A 21,134-nucleotide genomic window follows, 5' to 3' on the forward strand; every position below is an offset into this window, starting at 1 on the left:
TGGTCCAGCTACTAAATGTGTTCCAAGGGAAACGCCTTCCAGAATTTTAAGTACCGCATGCATTTTGAGTTTTTTGTGTTCCTATAGTACGCCCTCGTGGTTATACGCTGATTAAACTGAAGTCAATAGCTATATTTAATTTAATGCGTGCTCTTCAATTGATTTCTGTTAAAAAGCATCTTCGAATATTGTTTTTAGAAAAAAAAAAATATTCTCATTGGAGTAACGGTGGCTGTGATCTAGGAACCACATGCCTTCATTTTGTGAAATTGTATGTTTATTGTTACAATAAGCTATTACAAAAACGGTACACTGTTTCCTTTTTATTGTCCTTTAAAATGTGTTTACAATTACTCTGTGGATCTCTGAGTTATAAAAATATTAAGATTGACTCGATTTCCCCTACAGCCAAAACTTCAGCATACTGGACTAGGCAGCATCAAGTTCGTGTGCGCACAAGCTCGGTCTTCCCCTCCTCGTCAAGCGTACTTCAGTTGTCAAGAGACAACGAACCAAGGAAGTTTATTTTAAACCTTGAAACACTTTCACTCGTACAACGGTATAGATACTGTCTAGAACAGCGCAAACCTTTTTTTTTTTTTACCAGAAGCCCACCTTTTCAGCTCAGTATTTTGTAAGTATTTTCTAATTTGTAATGGGAACAGCTGGAGTGACTCGCCGTTGCCACCTGTTGGCGAATGGAGTGCCCTGCCCAGAGCCAGTTTTCTACACTTACACCCCGTTCACACTTACTGAATCGGCCTTGGGCCGCCTCAAAACTTGTTCACAGTTGAGGTTTTAGGGGGCCTAAGTGCGTTCACATATGTGGTTGAGAAGGAAGCCCAAATTGCGGCGAAGTGCTTGTCGGGAATGTAAACAGTGACGTAAACACAGCATTCCCTGAAGTCAAAATAAGAGATTGAGCTGGGAAATTTGCAGACGTAAATATGGCAATCTTAATTTTGCAACACTGTTGGTACTGTACTTACTGCATAAGATAGGATAAAGGCGTGTGTTGACAGTGCAGTCAGTTACTGTGGAAAGAAGAGATCATGTTGTATTATGCCTAAATGCAGCAAACGAGTACAGTACATTAGTCACAGTACAGATTATTATATTAATGGTGACTGAATATGAAACGCCATATGCATTATTTATCAATATTGAGATTTACAATCTTAGCAACAATTTGAAGTGTGTGTGTGTGTATATAATCTCGTTAATGAAAGCTGTACGATGAAGAAATACCTACCATTCATGACTGACCCAGCATCATCAAAAGTGTCAGTGTATTCAGTGCACTCCCCATTGCAGGGAGGCTCCAGCCCTCCGCCGTGACGGAACCAGCGCAGCCTGCTAACAAGAGTGCTGTCAAGGCAGGCCACTACGAGGGGACTGCGGCCTGGGAAGCCTACCAGGCAAACTTCCGCCTGGCAGCCTTGGCAAACAACTGGAGAATAGAAGAACAGGCAGGACAGCTGGTGGCAACACTGGAAGGAATGCGATGCAAGCATTGTTCGACTTAGACCCACAATACCTGTTATTGTGAACAGCCTGCACCATGTACAAAAGCTTTATTGAGAAGAATCCAGTATCTACGGATGCAAACAGTATTGCAACAGGACTGGCTCCTCCTTTTGCAGGTGAATGTATTGTTATGACCTAATCTTGTTTCTGAACAATTTTTTTAAACCTCTGTTCTAGGTGCCATCACATTTCCAATTTGCCAACAGCATGTAGAAGAAATTGTACTTGATAAAAATTAAAGCTGCGGTCTCCACACTGTACAGGGCTGGCATTGTTGTGGAAACATCAGGAGCAGCAGCCTTTGCAGCTATTTCTGGAAACGAGATGCCATACCTCAAAAGGATCATTTTTCTTGTACAGTGCAATTCTCACAATCAAACTTGACCAAGGGAATTCATGGACCTAGAACATCCAGATTAGCTATTAAAGACCCCCGGTGCTGATTTTCAACATCCATCTGTGGTAACCAAAACTCTTAAAAAAACTACACTGGACACTGCACCTTTTAAGAGCCATTCACACTGTAAACAGGGTGGTGTTGTAATTTTAAACCTGAAAGCATGGCATTAATTTCTTATTTATTGCATTTTTTTTTATTACATACAAGATGAATAAAATATACAAGAATTTGAAACATACAGGTTAATTGTAAACTGCGTTGGTCCCAAACTTGTATACAAGTTATTTGATTCAAAGAAGCCCTGTTATTTGCAAGTAAATGATTAATTTAATAAAATTAAGTTAGCACATAAGCACAAGTAAACCCACAACCTGTATTTATTTTTATTATGGTTCAATTCCAAAGGTTAACTCTCCACCTTTTTTCCTTAAATACTCCTAATTTTAGAAAATGACATCTTGACTAATTTTTTTTTACAAATCCATAGTACCAGCAAATACATGTTACACTTTTTGTAATGTTGACCAGCTTGTAATGACAAAGCATTTAAAATTTAAACTTAATTAAAGGTGACTCCACTTCATTCTCCTTTCTGGCCACCGGACAAAACTTTATAAGCGGGGAACTCAGGTCAATCAACTTAAAACAGAAAAAAAAAAAATGAAGTTAACACACACCAAAAGTTACATTATATACATAACAGTACTCCAGGAGAACATATTGATAGGTATCCATTTCTTCAGTAAAAGTGTAGCTTAAAGAGCAAGTAGCAGGGTTCTGGAAAAATATAGTGTTACACGTCCCCACGTCTTGCTATAACCATTTAAATAACGTACGCCAATTCATTGTTAACATCTTTAAAATGTTGTTTCAAAGCTCTTTTCACCGAGTGAAAGGATTACTGCCCACATTGTCAAACCGGTAACACAGCAATACTGACCCATGATGTGGTAAGGAACAACAAAACAATCAAAAAAAAAAATTTAGGGAGGACAATTCTCAAACCCCATGTACTTGAAAAGAGCTTTTAAACAAACTTTAAAACTTACATGTAAAGTCAGGATGTTAAATGAAAACTAATTGGAAGTTCTTTAAAACAGTTGTGCAACACGTGGGGATGTATAACGCAGTTTTTGTCAGAACCCTGCTACTTACTCATAAGGTTGAACTTGTCCTTTTTTGCACCAATAGTTTAAAAAGAGAGAGAGAGTGACAATTACATCATATTAGAATATACAATTAATATTTGACTGGTTACTTCAGGTTATTCTGAACTTTAAAAGTGTGGTTTAATGCAAAACACAAACCAACACTCAAACGATCCTTACCTGTCCATCCACAGTAGGCTTGAGTGGCAGTGATTTGTTAATCAAGTCTGGAGTGTTTGAGAGATCAATAAGAGGTCTATCTTCCATCTTTGGAACACAGGGTTGAGCATCCACTTCAATGTCCACAAGCAAAGTCTATTGGTAAAGTTTCAGAATTACATTTCAACCTCCAAAACATTTTACTTGGCTCATAGCAGAACAATGACATTTACCATGTTACACCAGATCTTACAATTTACAAGAATTACCACAGGCTTCCATTGTCATTTCGTCATCAGACATGCAATATTTTAATAGCGCCTCCTGTTTAATACAGTAGACTCCCATTAATCTGTGTTAATCCTGTAAACTTTAAGAATACTTTATTTTAGCTCTGTCTTACTGAAACCATGCCTTTTTTTCCCTTTGTTGGTGCAGCCGCCATGTTGAGTTTCAGCAGAGACATGGAGTGAAGTCACATGGTGAATAAACTCGCAAAAAAATAGAACAGACATGGTATGTCTTCTTCAATTACTGTACACTCAAATATGTATTTGAATAATGTGCTAATTACATTTTTACCAGTTTCAAAACGCTTGAGTTTTGAAATGATAGTTTTTTAAAAGGGAAATAAAACAAAAAATGTCAGTGTGAGTATTGTGATTTTTGTTTATGTTTATGGAGTATACATACTTCTAAATAATGCAGGAAGATTGTGCTTCATTGCTTTTAGCATTAAATTATACGACAAGTTAAAAACAGTAAAGTTCATGAGCAGCACTCTAGAGAGGCAGAATCGCCAGACGCCTGCTCCTCCCACCCTGTACCAGTAGATTCGCTGGTGCCCGAGCGAGCTCTGCACTAATGTGACCTGCATTTTCACAGAGGGAAATCAGAGAATCTGCTGCAAGACAGACAATATGCTTATATTAATGCTTTGTAAGAGTAGTTTAAAAATAATAGGTTTACCTCGAGATGCTGGAGTCTCGATTGAGGTTGATATTTACAATAACTTGCAAAAGTTAGTAAACTGTGTGCAAAGGTTGTTGCCAGTTACTGCAAAAAATGTGCACATTTTAGCCTTAGAGGGAACGCTGGCGGAAGGTCATCATTTAATTACATTGAGTACAGTATAGTGCAAGCCAATGGACAGGACTATGAATATAAAAGACTCAGAAAAAAGAGCAAGATCAGTGACTTTTTTTTTTTTTAAAACAAGCTCTCTGCCTCTGACCACCAATTATGTACATTATATATATATATATATATATATATATATATATATATATATATATATATATATATATATATATATATATATATTTGTATTATTGCATTTTTCAAGTTTTCAATTAATAGCACAGGGATTTCCCAAACAGTAAGCTCCATTTCGGCATGGATTAATAGGGGTCTACAGTATCTATAAACTTTGAAAGAGTGCTCAACTTAGTCTCAGAAAGCCATTGTACACTGCAGCTTATCTTTTTAGAAGTTAAGCATTACTTTTATTGAAACCATGTCATACAGTAGATGGCCCATTACAAAAACATTGGCCACTTTGACACAAAGATGCTTTATGTCTGCTACAGTTACAGCATGAATAATGCCTTTCGCAAAATGGAAACCCCGTTGAAAATGTACCTACCTCTTTCTCAGCAGAACTCACAAGTTGCGTTTCTGTTAAACCATCACAAGGTTTTGCAGGGCTTACAACTGGCTGGTCTTTTAAAGGGTCTTGGTGTAGTTCTGCCTTTGGCTTCTCTGGTGAAAAATCTAGAGCACATGGGACCATCTGTAGTGGAGGAGACTGTTCTCTGGGTAAAGACTCATACTGGCATCTGTCTTGTGGCTTTACTTCATTTATCTGTAGGGGACTGCAAATAAAAAGCTTCACTTTTGAGCATTTAAATATGAACATGTAGTTCACCACATTACTGCAAGTATTAATGAATAATTATTATTCTTAACTTAGTCCAATCTATCTTAAACAGACAATTACATTCAGTCTTGCATCAGACCATTTTTTTTTTTTTAAATAAATAAAACTAAACTTCAGGGTTGACGCAGTAACTTTACTTGCTCACCTTGCTGAAAAATCTCTGTCAGATAAAAGGACTTTGGCACTCTCAGATGTTCGACATGAAGACACCAGTGTCCTTGGTAGAGTTCTGGGTGTCATTACTGGAATTCCAGAGAAACGTCTGCTCACTGGTGTAGGCAAGGCAGAGGAACGGCATACACTGGATGTCACAGAGACAGATCGAGCTCCGAGGATGGGAGTATATCGTGCAACTTGAGCAGAAAGATCAGTAGTGGTACTTGCCCGAGTGCTACTAGGAGAAAAAATAATCTAAGCGTCTGACAAAAGTATTGGCATACTACAATAAAACATGTTCAATGCAAGCATTTAGCAAACATTAGACAGCAATTAATATGGCAAAGAGCAAAACACAATTATATATTATACACACACAGTTGTAGTCAAAAGTTTACATACCCCAATGGAAATTAATTTCCAGAAATTTCTCAAAGAATTGTTTGAAAAATCTTCTGTAGAAAAAGTTTTGCTTTTGTGGATGAAGAAAAAAAGTTTACAAGAAATATAATTCAGCAATTTGGCAAAACTCCAAAAAAAAAAAAACTTCAGCAATTTCAAATATTTGTTAGACAAAAGTATTGGCACCTTTACATTAAAAGTATGTAAACATTTACTAGAACAAATTTAAAAATGTACTCATTAATTGAAAACCATTGCACAGTAACAAAGCTGAATTAGTCAATAGCCAGAAACAGGTAACAGCCTTAAACATTTTCAAAAGAAAAGTTTGAGAACTCCTGATTTGCAAGACAGAGCACTAGAGCACCCATTTTGAAAATAGCTTTGAAAATACTTTAAAATGTATAAAAAGTTGTCAGAATGTTAATGAAAAGAAATTACAGGTACCCTACTTAAACAGTTGGAACACATGGGGATGTAGAATGCTATATTTTTTGGAACACTGCTACTTACTCTTTAAAAGAATGAATTTAGAGGCATCAGGCAGTGTATGAAATAACTGTACATAGACCTCACTGCAAACCACTAAGAAAATTCATAACAATAAGTCAAGAAATGTGAATAGGAATCTGAAGCATTCAACACAATTCTCTCGTTTGAGACTAAAATATAACGTCCGTCCATCCCCCTGAAAATGGGCCATAGTATGTTTGGATAAAAAAGGGGAAAGCCTTCAATGATGAAATCATAATATGGGGGCTTTAGCAGTTCAGGGACTGGAGACTGATAGGATTGAAGATTGAATGCTTCAGCCCTGTATCACTTTGTATTCTACATACTACAATGATGCCAAGTGCTCGTAGGCCGATTGGCAGACAGTTTATCTTCTAATCCAACAACGACCCAAAGCATACGGCTGTCAACTCTGAAATTTAAGAAAACGAAAGTTTTGGAATGGCCTTCGTAATCACCAGATCCCAATCCAATATAAATCATTTGGACAGATCTAAAAAAAAGCTGCAGCCAAGCATTGTATCCAAATCGGTCTTAGCTGAAGAAAATAGGAATGGACTCATATTAAAGTTACTGGCTAATGTTCACTAAATGATTGTATTTAACATGTTTTCTTGAATTACCTTATTGTGTAGGGTGCCAATACTGTACATGCCCAACTAATGTATGTACCAACACATTTATATAGGCCACATTTCAAATAACACTGTGCCTTACTATTTAGTAACCATCCTGGTACTTCTGTTACCAGTGAGTACCATACAAAAAGATTTAAAAATAAAGTGAAATTACCTTCCAGTATTACTGCATGACATTAGCCTCTTAGGTTGCATAATCCGCGGTGCCTCAGGTGAACGTACTAAGGAAATCAAATCAAGGCTTACAGGAGTCTCAAAGCACCTAATTTTAAAACTGTTAAATCATGTTAAAATAAGGCATTTACTTCACAATGAATAGAAATCCAATGAGTCTTACCCCCAGAGTACCTTGGACCTTTCAGGTGACCAGTTGGTGTAGGTGCAATGAAAGCCTTGGGTTTTGGGAATGCTGGTACATTTCCCTTTATGTCACTTGTAGTTTTATTTTGTTGAGCTGAACTCTGCACATTTAGCACTGAACTTGGTGGATCCTTGCTGTCTGGAGTGTGTGGTTGAAGTGTTGCTGCAGATCCCACTCGTCTGGCAGGACTAGGGAGTTTACTGCTAGCACTTGCAGATTTGACTAGCTTAGACGCAACAACTGGAACTGGTTTTACTTGAGATGTCTGTAAACGTCCACCAGCTACAGGTGGTACGAGTCTTTTCCCACTAGAAGATGCCTGCATCTTTGTTTTGCTCAAGGAATTATTTACCAATGTGTTTGTTTTACCTGTAGAATAAATAAATATATTTTCTGTTCAATTTCACAGAAGACAGATATTACTAAACAATTTTTTCTTTTATCCAGGTCAATTATAATATCTTTTACAAGGTGTGTAAATCCTAAGAGCCAAGCTTGTTTAAAAGGGGCATAGGATATGCATTTGTTTCATACTGTATTACTATATTATTTTCATATATAATACATGACAACTTGTTTAGATAAAATTTAAATCTTAATTACAAAATCATGCACCCCTCTAGAATTTCCTGATCAGTGCTTTACCTCCAAGTATCATGAAATGCACACTCACTGCAGAATTACTCACACCTTACTGTGTCTAACAAATACAGTTGCCGCTCAGCTTTAGAGGAATTGTTATTTACTAACTACACTTAATGAAGTTTAGCAAAATTGTACTCTTCCAAGTCTGAAGCAAACTAAAACTACTGATTGTTTACAGGTAAATGCTGCACATTCTCTTCAGTAAAATACAGCTTATTTCTTCAATTAAAATGGTTGTCTGGGGTTAACTACCGGTATTCTTTTTTTCAATCAATATATATTATCCGGAGTTAAACTAATACAAAACCTACAGTAATGCATAGACCTGCAGGGGCCATATGTGTTTAAAATGAAGCTTATATTTTGCTTAATATTGTAGGCAATTATTTATTTATTTTATTTTTTTTAATTGAGGCATTTGAACATTTTAAAAAGGCAAGATAACTTCAGTAGTTTGTATTTGTGAATTCATAAAAAAAAAAAAAAATATATATATATTATATATATATATATATGGCATTTTGTAATTGTTATTTTCAACAGTAATAACCATATAATAGCTATGGGGTTTAATTTAGGGTTAAGATGAATATTACAAATGCTAGTAGCTAGAAAACATTGTTTTATAAATGCATGTAATAAATGGAAGTGCACAAGTGGAGAGAAACTTATTTTCAGATCAATATGTGCACTTCATTAACATATACATGTAACTTTATACAGATAAATGTGTACTCCTGCATGGTGTCCTTTAAGACTCAAAAGTCATAGCTAATTAGAAAGAAAACATTTCTGCAATTCAGGTTTGTTGATGGCCAAATAAGGGCCATGTTAAACTATAAAATGCAGCAGAGGTCTGTTAAGACTAAACTAACTATATGACACTTACAAGGTTCTTAAAACAGTTACTAACTATTAAAACACACAATGGTGCTAATTTTAGAAATACTAAAAGACAGAAATTCTGAAAACGGGAGTTGGTCTTACCTTTTCCAGTTGGGGACACAGAAATACTGGAGTTCATGCTTGAATTCATACTTGATAAAGAGGAGGAGGATGAGGATGTGTTTCTTCTAGTAGCTCCCCCAACAGCAGGTTTTGTTCCAACTGTTGACTTTCGAAGACCAATCTGGTGCAGAACAACAGTAGTTTAGAACTGAAGTTACAAAACTATCTTCTACATTACAATCTGTGGTGTATTTCTGTACAGTAAATCATTTGTTCCACTGTGTAGAAAGAACCTCTAGCCCAAACCACACAAGATGACATACATGAACACAACAATTACAAATTTACATGTCAGCAGTGAAAAATGCTTATCTGGATTTCAAACCAACCACACATGAGCCTTCATTATAGGATCATTCCTTTTACTAAAGATACTAACCTTTTTGGAAACTGGAACAGTTCTTTTTCCCAGGATGTTACCGTTTAGGGACGACTCTCTTATATCTGAAGCAATGCTTACGTTATCAGATTGCAAATCCTCTGATGAGCATGCACTACTGTTATGCTGCCTTCTTGAAGGACTAGATTTAATTCCGGTTTTTGGCTTTAAAATAAAGAAAGTAGTGTTCATCTAAATATAACAGACTGCATATTCCTGCATGCCTAAAATTATAATGCATCTATGAAAGAATGTTAGCACACATACCAGAACCAACCATATTCAATGACTGTTGTTCAAGTACTTTCTTTACAACATTGCTACAAAGAATCAGTACATAACTCTTTGCCGCTGTATTTACGGATATTTCTGAAATCAGTTGCATACCTTTTCTGCTGTCACATGTCTGCTTTTTCCAGCTTGTTCAGTTGCTTTTGAAGACACTGCTTTGCTTAAGGGAATTCGCTTTAAGTAAGATAGTGTAGCTTCTTTCTTGCACACATTTACTGAACTACCTGTGCTCTGTTTCTGCTTTTGAGTCTTACAAATTTTAGCAGGACTGGATGGACTAGCATTTGCTTTTGAAGGACTTGCAGTCGTGTTGGAGGACATGAGACGTTGTTGTATGGCTGGGGGGAGCTGTTTTAAAGGGCTATCCCAAACACAAAATGTTTCCCTTTTAATTGGGCTTATGGCATGCTCTTTTGATTTATGAATAATATTAAGTTTAGCTTTAGAGTCCTCAACAAACTTTTCAACAACTTCATTTTTAACAGTTCTCTTTTCAGGCTGTACAACATCCCCACTTTTTTCAAATTGCCTTGCCAGCAAGTGTGCTTCTTTAAAAATTTCAACAAACCTATCCCCACTTATAGGGCTCCAACTTTCTGTGGGGATGGTCTCAGACTTGCTTTCAGTCACATTAGATTGTTTTTCAATTCCAACTGAAACACATTTCTCTTTATGCCGAACAGGACCCACAAACACTTCATCCTCATCTTCATCGTTTACACTGATGATAAAAATAGAATAGGTACAAATCAGTTAAAAACATTATCCATTTAGTTTTACAGGCTAAAGATGTACACAAGTAATACTTTATCAAGACAGTGAATGTTTATATAGTCATCCACATGTCTGTCTGGTCTTTTTCCACAACATTCTAAGTGGGTCAGAATTACTATCAGGGAAGATGACGTGTCGGTGCTCTCTAGCAAAAATATAGTTTATTAAACTTTAATATAGCATTTACTTCTATAGCACACACATGATTCATTTGTAAAGGTTAAATGAGCAAGTTATCATTATGATTAGTGGCAGTCAAGCAAGATTTCTTAAGATGGATTGACAACGCAGTGTTGACAATATACACTGTGAAAACTATTAGAAAAAAAGACTAAATACAATACCTTGCCGGGGACAATGTAAGGTCAAAGTCAAACTTTTCTTCAGTAAGAAGAACACAACCTAAATCAACAGAAAAGTGCTTTTATTCATTGCCTCCCATTTCAATAAATACAAAAACTGCTCAACTTGCAACGTTGATGAAGGACTCATTCTTAAAGTTGTCCAACAGTACATCTGAAGCCTTCAAGGCAGTAATGTTGACAGGAAGTTGTTGTTACGAGTTTGTTTTTGTTTTAATTGGACAGACAGCACAACTCATGGAACAAACTCAGTTAAATCACACATCCAAAAAAACTACCTGCTGTACACAAACAATAAAACAAGTTAACACAGTTTAAATTTACTGTATATTACATTTGTAAAGAGAATGTTCCTTGTGTTTTGGTGCACTGTTGGAAGTAAAAAGTATACAAGGGTCAATCTAATTTTAAAAATCGGAGCTAATACGCCTACTCCCCGTGACTGCAAACTGCAACACAAACAAAAACGGAAAAAATCAGTAATATTTACCATCACTGTCAAGCGAATCCATGTTTTTCACAGAACGTGTAGTCTTTTGGTTCTTTGATAACAATCCAGCTGCAAAACAAAAAGTTATTTTACAATTACAAGCTACATTTCGTGGAACGGAATGGCTATTTCCATGACAAAAAGTAAATTGCTATTTGCAGGGCTGCCAAAATGTGGAAAATGTACGATATTTGTTTTCCCCTTTTGAAGATGACCAGATTTAAACACTTTAAAACCGTCATGGGCCTAAAGTTATGCAATCATTTACATTTTACTGAATTTATTTTCGTGCAATATCATTCATTTTAATACTTACCGACTATAAAGACACACTGTGTTATTTAAAAATAATGATAATGTCCTGAGCAACAGCTTTACCAGACGAGCACAAAGCCAAATTTCAAATTTTCCACTCCACGTTCAAACGCAGTCATGTGACTAACACAGTCAATTTTCACTGGTCACCCCAATACGTCACTTCTGAAACATCCCATAAGCGCAGTCGTACTTGTATACCAAACGTTCTGGGATTTGTAGTTTTATGGACACTTTATCCTTTCTTGTCGCTCGTTCGCTCGCTTCTGTTGGAAACCAAGTCAATTCTTTAGTTTGTGTACAGGCCTTTATTAATTTTCAATCACATGCAACAATATTTTTTGATGAAAACCGTCCAACAACATCATAATTTGTACTTTCTTAAATTAAATTATATTAAGTGTAGGATGCCACTATACTTTTGTCTGCGACTGTATGAATGTATATATTGCTTAGGGGCCATTAAAAAAAAAAAAAAAAAAAAGTCAATATATTACTCTAATGTGGATTGTGTTGACTATAGTTAACAGAAACACAAATTAATCAAGTTCCCTATTTATTACAATTAACAACAGACTATAATATGTATAAATAGCTAAGAGAATACTAAAAATTCAAAGAACATGTTTTTGCCTCAACTGGAGTTTTATAAGACACCACAAAGTTGAAGTAATAGGCTTTATTGTCCTCGGTACTGCCTCCAATAATATAACTGACAGTAGGCCTATACATTGGCACGGTATAACATATGCGGTATGAGAAAAGGCTGCGTAAAAAAACAATCAAACAAAATCCAGAATTACTGCATACAAATAAACAAATCAAATCAGTGTGGAAGTGATGAGGATAGTGTGCTTGAAACTTCGAAAATATGGTATACAAGTATAAGCATAAATATAATATATTCGTATTTATATGTCTAAATGACGCAGAGCAGAAAGAACATTTCAGGCATTACATTATAAAATATTTTTATGACATATTTTCAAAACATTGTTCATTGGATGCTGTAACATTGGTTTTATGTGGGTTGAACTTACATTTAAAAGCTTAATATGGCATGGCATTGGAAGGAGGACAATTCTACACTTTTCTAAAATGACAGAAAACCAACTCAAGTATTCCAGAAGAATAGGTTTTTAAGAACGGATTTCTGATTTCAGAAACAGTAAAACAGACTCGTAACGGGTTTTTTTTTTTTTTTTTATCCTGCTAGCAGCAACACATCTCATTCTTAACTGAGATCAGGACCAACTAATTTTAAAGGACTAGGAACCTGCTTCCAATCTTTGAAGGAACACAGAAGGCTGCTTGGTGATACATTGTGTCATGTAGCACAACAGGTCAGAAAAGAAAGAGGAACCACAGGCAATGCATTTATAATATATTAAAAGATATTCTGACATTTAACAAGGTTCACTATTTAATCTTTTTTTTCGAGGAAAAACAGTTCTGATCAAGGCAACGTGCTTCAGCTGAGAGATGAACTCTATTCGAAGGTAGGTTTCAATCTATTTCTGGTACATATCTGGGTATCACAATTTAGTTTATATTAAGTTAACGAATGCAACTTATTTTTATGTTAACATCTAGGCTATATTTAAAATTTTACAACACGATATAGATTCAATAGGAACTTTAAAGTTAAAGTTATTGATCGTTTTATTGCTAGTTCTCAACGTTTTGTTTATTTTGCACGTTTGCACTGGAGAATATATATATATATATATATATATATATATATATATATATATATATATATATATATATATATATATATATATATGTGTGTGTGTATTGGTAGTTCAAAGTACGGTGGGGGGAAAAAGGGGATTGCAATGCAGTCAGATACATAAGAACATAAGAACATAAGAACATAAGAAAGTTTACAAACGAGAGGAGGCCATTCGGCCCATCTTGCTCGTTTGGTTGTTAGTAGCTTATTGATCCCAAAATCTCATCAAGCAGCTTCTTGAAGGATCCCAGGGTGTCAGTTTCAACAACATTACTGGAGAATTGATTCCAGACCCTCACAATTCTGTGTAAAAAAGTGCCTCCTATTTTCTATTCTGAATGCCCCTTTGTCTAAACTCCATTTGTGACCCCTGGTCCTTGTTTCTTTTTTCAGGCTGAAAAAGTCCCTTGGGTCGACACTGTCAATACCTTTTAGAATTTTGAATGCTTGAATTAGGTCGCCACGTAGTCTTCTTTGTTCAAGACTGAACAGATTCAATTCTTTTAGCCTGTCTGCATATGACATGCCTTTTAAGCCCGGAATAATTCTGGTCGCTCTTCTTTGCACTCTTTCTAGAGCAGCAATATCTTTTTTATAGCAAGGTGACCAGAACTGCACACAATATTCAAGATGAGGTCTTACTAGTGCATTGTACAGTTTTAACATTACTTCCCTTGATTTAAATTCAACACTTTTCACAATGTATCCGAGCATCTTGTTAGCCTTTTTTATAGCTTCCCCACATTGTCTAGATGAAGACATTTCTAAGTCAACAAAAACTCCTAGGTCTTTTTCATAGATTCCTTCTCCAATTTCAGTATCTCCCATATGATATTTATAATGTACATTTTTATTTCCTGCGTGCAGTACCTTACACTTTTCTCTATTAAATGTCATTTGCCATGTGTCTGCCCAGTTCTGAATCTTGTCTAGATCATTTTGAATGACTTTTGCTGCTGCAACAGTGTTTGCCACTCCTCATACTTTTGTGTCATCTGCAAATTTAACAAGTTTGCTTACTATATCAGAATCTAAATCATTAATGTAGATTAGGAATAGCAGAGGACCTAATACTGATCCCTGTGGTACACCGCTGGTTACCACACTCCATTCTGAGGTTTTTCCTCTAATCAGTACTTTCTGTTTTCTACATGTTAACCACTCCCTAATCCATGTACATGTGTTTCCTTGAATCCCAACTGCGTTCGGTTTGAGAATTAATCTTTTGTGCGGGACTTTGTCAAAAGCTTTCTGGAAATCTAAATAAACCATGTCATATGCTTTGCAATTATCCATTATCGATGTTGCATCCTCAAAAAAATCAAGCAAGTTAGTTAGACACGATCTCCCTTTCCTAAAACCATGTTGACTGTCTCCCAGGACCCTGTTACCATATAGGTAATTTTCCATTTTGGATCTTATTATAGTTTCCATAAGTTTGCATATAATAGAAGTCAGGCTTACTGGTCTGTAGTTACCTGGTTCAGTTTTGTTTCCCTTTTTGTGGCTCGGTATTACGTTTGCAATTTTCCAGTCTGTCGGTACCACCCCTGTGTCAAGAGACTGCTGCATGATCTTGGTTAGCGGTTTGTAAATTACTTCTTTCATTTCTTTGAGTACTACTGGGAGGATCTCATCCGGCCCAGGGGATTTGTTTATTTTAAGAGCTCCTAGTCCCTTTAACACTTCTGCCTCAGTTATGCTAAAGTTATTTAAAACTGGATAGGAACTGGATGACATGTGGGGCATGTTGTCAGTATCTTCCTTTGTAAAAACTTGTGAAAAGTAATCATTTAATATATTTGCTATTTCTTTTTTCTTCATCTACGATTTTGCCATTTGTATCTCTTAAACATTTAACCTCCTCTTTGAATGTTCTCTTGCTGTTGTAATATTGGAAAAACATTTTGGAATTGGTTTTAGCACCCTTAGCAATGTTCATTTCTATTTCTCTCTTTGCCTTTCTAACTTCCTTTTTGACTTGCATTTGCAGTTCCGTGTACTCTTTCTGTGTACTTTGTTTTTGGTCCCTTTTAAATGCTTTGTACAGTGCCTTTTTTCGCTGAATATTTTTTTTTAATTGATCTATTAAACCATTTTGGCAATTTATAATTGTTTTGCGCCTCTAGTACTACATTTTTGAAGAACAACCATCCTTCTTCTGTGGGTGTTTTCTCTATTTTACTCCAGTATACTTCTGTTAGTCTCTGTTTCATACCTTCATAGTTTGCTTTTCTAAAATTGTAAACCTTAGCTTTAGTCATTACTTTTGGGGATTTAAAAAACACTTCAAATGAGACCATGTTGTGGTCTGAGTTTGCCAGTGGTTCTCTGACCTCTGTTTTAGTTATTCTATCTTCGTTATTTGAAAAGACTAAATCAAGGCATGCCTCCCCTCTAGTCGGTGCCTTCACAAATTGTGTTAGGAAGCAGTCATTTGTCATTTCCACCATTTCTATTTCATCCTTCGCGCTACCCACTGGGTTTTCCCATTTTATTTGGGGGAAGTTGAAATCCCCCATTAGTATGGCTTCTCCTTTGCTACACGCATTTCTAATGTCATTGTATAACAGATTATTGTGCTCACCGTCTGAATCTGGCGGTCTATAGCATGCTCCTATTATTATGCCCTTTGAATTTTTGTCCGTTATTCTGACCCATATTGATTCGGTTTTATTTTCTTTGTCCAGGTTTAACACCTGGGCTTCAAGACTGTTTCTTATGTATAGTGCTACCCCTCCTCCTCTTCTGTCCTGCCTGTCTTTCCTATACAGTGTATACCCACAAATATTATATTCGTCCCCATCACTCTCAGACAACCACGTTTCTGTAACACCTATCACATCATAGTTACCTGTTAGTGCAGTAGCTTCAAGTTCTAGAATTTTGTTTCTGATACTTCTAGCATTTAGATAAATACATTTAATGGTTGTCTTACCTGAGCTGTTGTTCTTGTTTTGATGCGGTCTCCCTTCTGATTTTTTGTTGATTTCTCCCCCCTTCCTTTCTAGTATAAATGCTTCTGAACCTGCTCGAGGATCTTTTCTCTGAGTAGACTGGTTCCCTTGTTATTTAAATGCAGTCCATCCCGTCTATACAGATAGTCCTCGTTGTAGAATGTGGTCCAATGATCAAGATAGGTGAAGCCTTCCCGTGTGCACCACGTCTTCAGCCACGCGTTTTGATTAATTATTTCCAGCTGTCCATATCCAGACCTGTACAGTGTGTGTGTGTGTGTGTGTGTGTGTGTGTGTGTGTGTGTGTGTGTGTGTGTGTGTGTGTGTGTGTGTGTATATATTATATATATATATATATATATATATATATATATATATATATATATATATATATATAATCTGTGGTGATTCGGGTCTCCCAAGGTGTGATTCTTGGTCTCCCAGTTGGTAGCCTGTCATTGACAGAGTGTGTCTGGTTATACCGTCTCGCCAGGTTTGAAATTGCTGGCTGTGACAACCAACACGGTGAGCCACAGTACACTGCCCTAGTCCAGCCTCCAAAATTGCACGAAGGCAGTGCTCTCTTGACAGACGTGGCATATTGTTTTTTTTTTCCAGTGATTTTCTTTATTGCTTTTATTCAGGCTTGCAATTCAACAGCTGAAATCACTCCATATCCAGTGTCCAATCAACTGTCTCACTAATTAGTTGATTAAGTGTATAGGCTTCAGTCATAGTCACTCAAGCCTGTCATGGTCAAGGATGAATAATCGAGTGATGAAAAAGAAACCACAAACATTTTGTCAATGTCCATTTATATACCTTTTTTTTTTTTTTTTTTTAGAAAATAAATGTGTTATAATAGTGATAAGTTTGTTTTGATGATTGGTATATTTATGTTAGAACCAAAAACATTTTCTCTTTTTATTTCTAGGATTCAACCATTGCGAGCTCGAAGACAGAAAAGCTGTGGTAGTAAATACCCTTATCGACCGCTGAGGACAAATGAACTTGCCACCTGTACTATGATGGTCATGATTGTTATAATAACAATTTGGTGTTTCTGGGCAACTGCCCCCACCCCTGGACCAACCATCTCGCGAGCTACAAGTGTGTGCTTGTCGCGGCCAGGGTGAAATACTTCTCTGAAATCATAACTATGGGTCACGGTAAATCCAATGTTCTCTTTAAGACCATTGACTTAATCCTACATCCAGCCACAGACAGATCCAACTCCCGTCCATCCTCCTCTCATACCTGTCATGATTTCTCCTCTTTCTTTTGGAACAAAATCAACAACATCTATTCTACGCTCGCCCACAACAAACCCAGTTTACTACCTGACCACCTTGACGCTCCTCTTTCTCTCCTCTCATCATTGCTGATGTTTCCAGCTTACTGTTGAAATCCGCTATTGCCACATGCCCCCTGTACCCCTGGCCGACTAACCTTGTACGTCTCTGTGCTTCTGATGTTTCTCCTTCCATTGTGCACACTCTGAACCTGTCCCTGGACTCTGGCTCGGTTCCTGCTGCCCTTAAGCTTGCCTGAGTTACTGCCGGTACTTCAAGAACCCTCCCTTGACCTGGCTGACTTATCTAATTTCCTTCCCATTTCCAATCTCCCTTTTTAAACTTTTGGAAGGGCTGTAGCCAGTCAGCTGATGAAATATCTCATGGACAACAATCCGCTTGAATCTCTACAGTCTGGCCGCATCACAGTATCGAAACTGCTGTGCTCCGGATTGTGAATGGTCTCCTGCTCAATGCTGATGCTGGTTCTTAACAGTTGATTTTCACATCATAGATAGATAATGGCATTCTTCTTGACCGCCTTCAGAAGTATGCTGGAATTTCTGGAACCTGTCTCTCCTGGATGTCCTATTACCTATCTGGACACATGCAGTCTGTTTTCTATGCTGGACGCAGCGGTGCTGCAAACCCAGTCACTTCTGGTGTCCCCCCCATTGATTTGTTCTTGGGCCCCTTCTCTTCAATATCTACCTGCCTTCCTTGGGTCACCTCATCCGCCAACACAGCCTCAAGTTTCACTCCTATGCTGATGAACCCACCTCTTCTTAAAACTCGACTGTGGTAGCCCCTCTGCCATGGTCCGGCTCTCGGCTTGCATTCAAGACATGAGGCCTGGATGTCTGCCAGTTTTCTTCAGCTGAATACTAGCAAATCTGAACTCCTAGTAGGATCTAAAACTCAACTTAAGAATCTAAATATAGCTGCCCTGAACCTCAGAAACTGTCTGCTGCTGCCTTCCCCCGCAGTACGAAGCCTTGATGTAGTTCTTGACAACAACCTCTCCTTTGATGCCCACCGGACCTCCTCCGTGGTCAAATCTTCCGTCTACCATCTTCGAACCATCTCCAAAGTTCGTCCCTACCTTTCCGTACTGGATGCGGAGATACTTTGTCATGCATTTAACTCCTCTTGACTCGACTACTACAACACTCTATGGTGTTTATGGTGGTCTCCCAGCAAGCACCATAAACCGACTACAGTTAGTTCAGAATGCCGCTGCCAGGATCCTTATCAGATGTAAAAAACATGATTACATCACCCCCTGTCTTGCCCAGCTGCACTGGCTACCTGTAAAGTTCAGGATTATTTTCAAAACTCTACTGCTCACCTACAATGCCCTTCATCACATAAGTTCTGAGTACCTCCTCAACCTGCTGACCTGCTATGTCCCTGCCCAGAAGCTGAGGTCTTCCGACTCTGGACCGCTTGTTATCCCCAAGCAAAAGTGCACCACACTTGGAGAACGCTCACTTATCTTCATGGCTCTGACTCTTTGGAACTATCTCCCAGCTTTGGTGTGTGATGGTCTGTGGTGGAGTGCCCCGCCCCTTTATGTTTATAAATGTTTTATGTTGTCTGTAGCGTGTTAATGTTGGTGTTTATGTATAAAATACACGGGACGTAAATATGGGTTACGAGCATATGTGTTTAAAATGTATATTTTTAATTAGGCACAAGGATTGCACAGCACTTCACGTGAAAGTAAAATAATATATGTGAGCACAGGGAATTGCACTTTTATTAATTCACGTGCAGTTGTACCGAGACTCCAATTGAATGATTGATTAGCAATCGAGTCTCGGTACAGCTGCATAAAAGCTGCATGTTTTCACTCACTTGGGATTGTGTGTTTGTGAGTGGAGAACGGGAGAGAGGAGTTTTTGGGGTTTTGAGAACAATTGCTACAACGTGCTGGAAGTGCCAGCACGGTACTTGTTTGTCTGTTCGTCCACTGTCTTGTTTAGTGTTGTCCGTTTTGTTACCTTTTTATTTTGGCCTCAAGTGCCGTGTCCTGTTTTGTGAGTTTAAACCTTTTTTTTTATTATTCGCAATAAAACTCACCACCATTCATCAGTGTTTGGAGTCTATTATAATAGATTAATATAATATTTGTATAATAGTCTAATATAATATTTGTGGGTATACACTGTATAGGAAAGACAGGCAGGACAGAAGAGGAGGAGGGGTAGCGCTATACATAAGAAACAGTTTTGAAGCCCAGGTGTTAAACCTGGACAAAGAAAATAAAACCGAATCAATATGGGTCAGAATAACAGACAAAAATTCAAAAGGCATAATAATAGGAGCATGCTATAGACCGCCAGATTCAGACGGTGAGCACAATAATCTGTTATACAATGACATTAGAAATGCGTGTAGCAAAGGAGAAGCCATACTAATGGGGGATTTCAACTTCCCCCAAATAAAATGGGAAAACCCAGTGGGTAGCGCGAAGGATGAAATAGAAATGGTGGAAATGACAAATGACTGCTTCCTAACACAATTTGTGAAGGCACCCACTAGAGGGGAGGCATGCCTTGATTTAGTCTTTTCAAATAACGAAGATAGAATAACTAAAACAGAGGTCAGAGAACCACTGGCAAACTCAGACCACAACATGGTCTCATTTGAAGTGTTTTTTAAATCCCCAAAAGTAAAGACTAAAGCTAAGGTTTACAATTTTAGAAAAGCAAACTATGAAGGTATGAAACAGAGACTAACAGAAGTAGATTGGAGTAAAATAGAGAAAACACCCACAGAAGAAGGATGGTTGTTCTTCAAAAATGTAGTACTAGAGGCGCAAAACAATTATATCCCTAAAGTAGACAAATCTAAATGTAAAACTAAATTGCCAAAATGGTTTAATAGATCAATTAAAAAAAATATTCAGCGAAAAAAGGCACTTTACAGAGCATTAAAAAAGGACCAAAAAGAAAGTACACAGAAAGAGTACACAGAACTGCAAAAGCAAGTCAAAAAGGAAGTTAGAAAGGCCAAGAGAGAAATAGAAATAAACATTGCTAAGGGAGCTAAAACCAATTCCAAAATGTTTTTCCAATATTACAACAGCAAGAGAACATTCAAAGAGGAGATTAAATGTTTAAGAGATACAAATGGCAAAATCGTAGAGGAAGAAAAAAAAATAGCAAATATGTTAAATGATTACTTTTCACAAGTTTTTACAAAGGAAGATACTGACAACATGCCCCACATGTCATCCAGTTCCTATCCAGTTTTAAATAACTTTAGCATAACTGAGGCAGAAGTGTTAAAGGGACTAGGAGCTCTTAAAATAAACAAATCCCCTGGGCCGGATGAGATCCTCCCAGTAGTACTCAAAGAAATGAAAGAAGTAATTTACAAACCACTAACCAAGATCATGCAACAGTCTCTTGACACAGGGGTGGTACCGACAAACTGAAAATTGCAAACGTAATTCCGATCCACAAAAAGGGAAACTGAACCAGGTAACTACAGACCAGTAAGCCTGACTTCTATTATATGCAAACTTATGGAAACTATAATAAGATCCAAAATGGAAAATTACCTATATGGTAACAGTGTCCTGGGAGACAGTCAACATGGTTTTAGGAAAGGGAGATCGTGCCTAACTAACTTGCTT

The 21,134-nt window shown here is 37.1% G+C and overlaps 1 protein-coding gene across 3 annotated transcripts; it reads right to left on the minus strand.

Moving 5' to 3' along the window:
• Positions 1-2,068: 2,068 nt before the first annotated feature.
• LOC121319759 (G2 and S phase-expressed protein 1-like) lies at positions 2,069-11,604 on the minus strand. Of its 3 annotated transcripts, none has more exons than XM_041257542.1 (12): positions 11,509-11,604; positions 11,193-11,261; positions 10,685-10,742; positions 9,663-10,287; positions 9,276-9,440; positions 8,876-9,017; positions 7,220-7,612; positions 7,037-7,103; positions 5,319-5,564; positions 4,880-5,108; positions 3,256-3,390; positions 2,069-2,566 (listed from the first exon to the last, which is right to left on the minus strand). In XM_041257542.1, the coding sequence occupies exons 2-12, from the start codon at positions 11,212-11,214 to the stop codon at positions 2,474-2,476; spliced, it is 2,175 nt and encodes a 724-aa protein (XP_041113476.1). In that variant the 5' UTR covers positions 11,215-11,261; positions 11,509-11,604; the 3' UTR covers positions 2,069-2,473. The 3 variants fall into 3 exon arrangements, with proteins under 3 accessions (XP_041113476.1, XP_041113475.1, XP_041113477.1); XM_041257541.1 differs by having other exon boundaries at positions 5,319-5,567; XM_041257543.1 differs by lacking the exon at positions 9,276-9,440 and having other exon boundaries at positions 5,319-5,567.
• Between the last annotated feature and the right edge of the window lie 9,530 nt (positions 11,605-21,134).

The sequence above is a fragment of the Polyodon spathula genome, chromosome 8, assembly GCF_017654505.1.
Source record: "Polyodon spathula isolate WHYD16114869_AA chromosome 8, ASM1765450v1, whole genome shotgun sequence".
Lineage (NCBI taxonomy): Eukaryota > Metazoa > Chordata > Actinopteri > Acipenseriformes > Polyodontidae > Polyodon > Polyodon spathula.

What these genes read in the sequence shown, in the direction of transcription:
- LOC121319759 (XM_041257541.1), bottom strand. Translation starts at nt 11,214, where the DNA reads ATGGATTCGCTTGACAGTGATG. An exon ending in CTGTTCCAGTTTCCAAAAAG is followed by an intron (nt 9,018 to 9,275) that starts GTTAGTATCTTT and finishes GTTCTGCACCAG; the next exon opens with ATTGGTCTTCGAAAGTCAAC. An exon ending in TGTGTCCCCAACTGGAAAAG is followed by an intron (nt 7,613 to 8,875) that starts GTAAGACCAACT and finishes TTTATTCTACAG; the next exon opens with GTAAAACAAACACATTGGTA.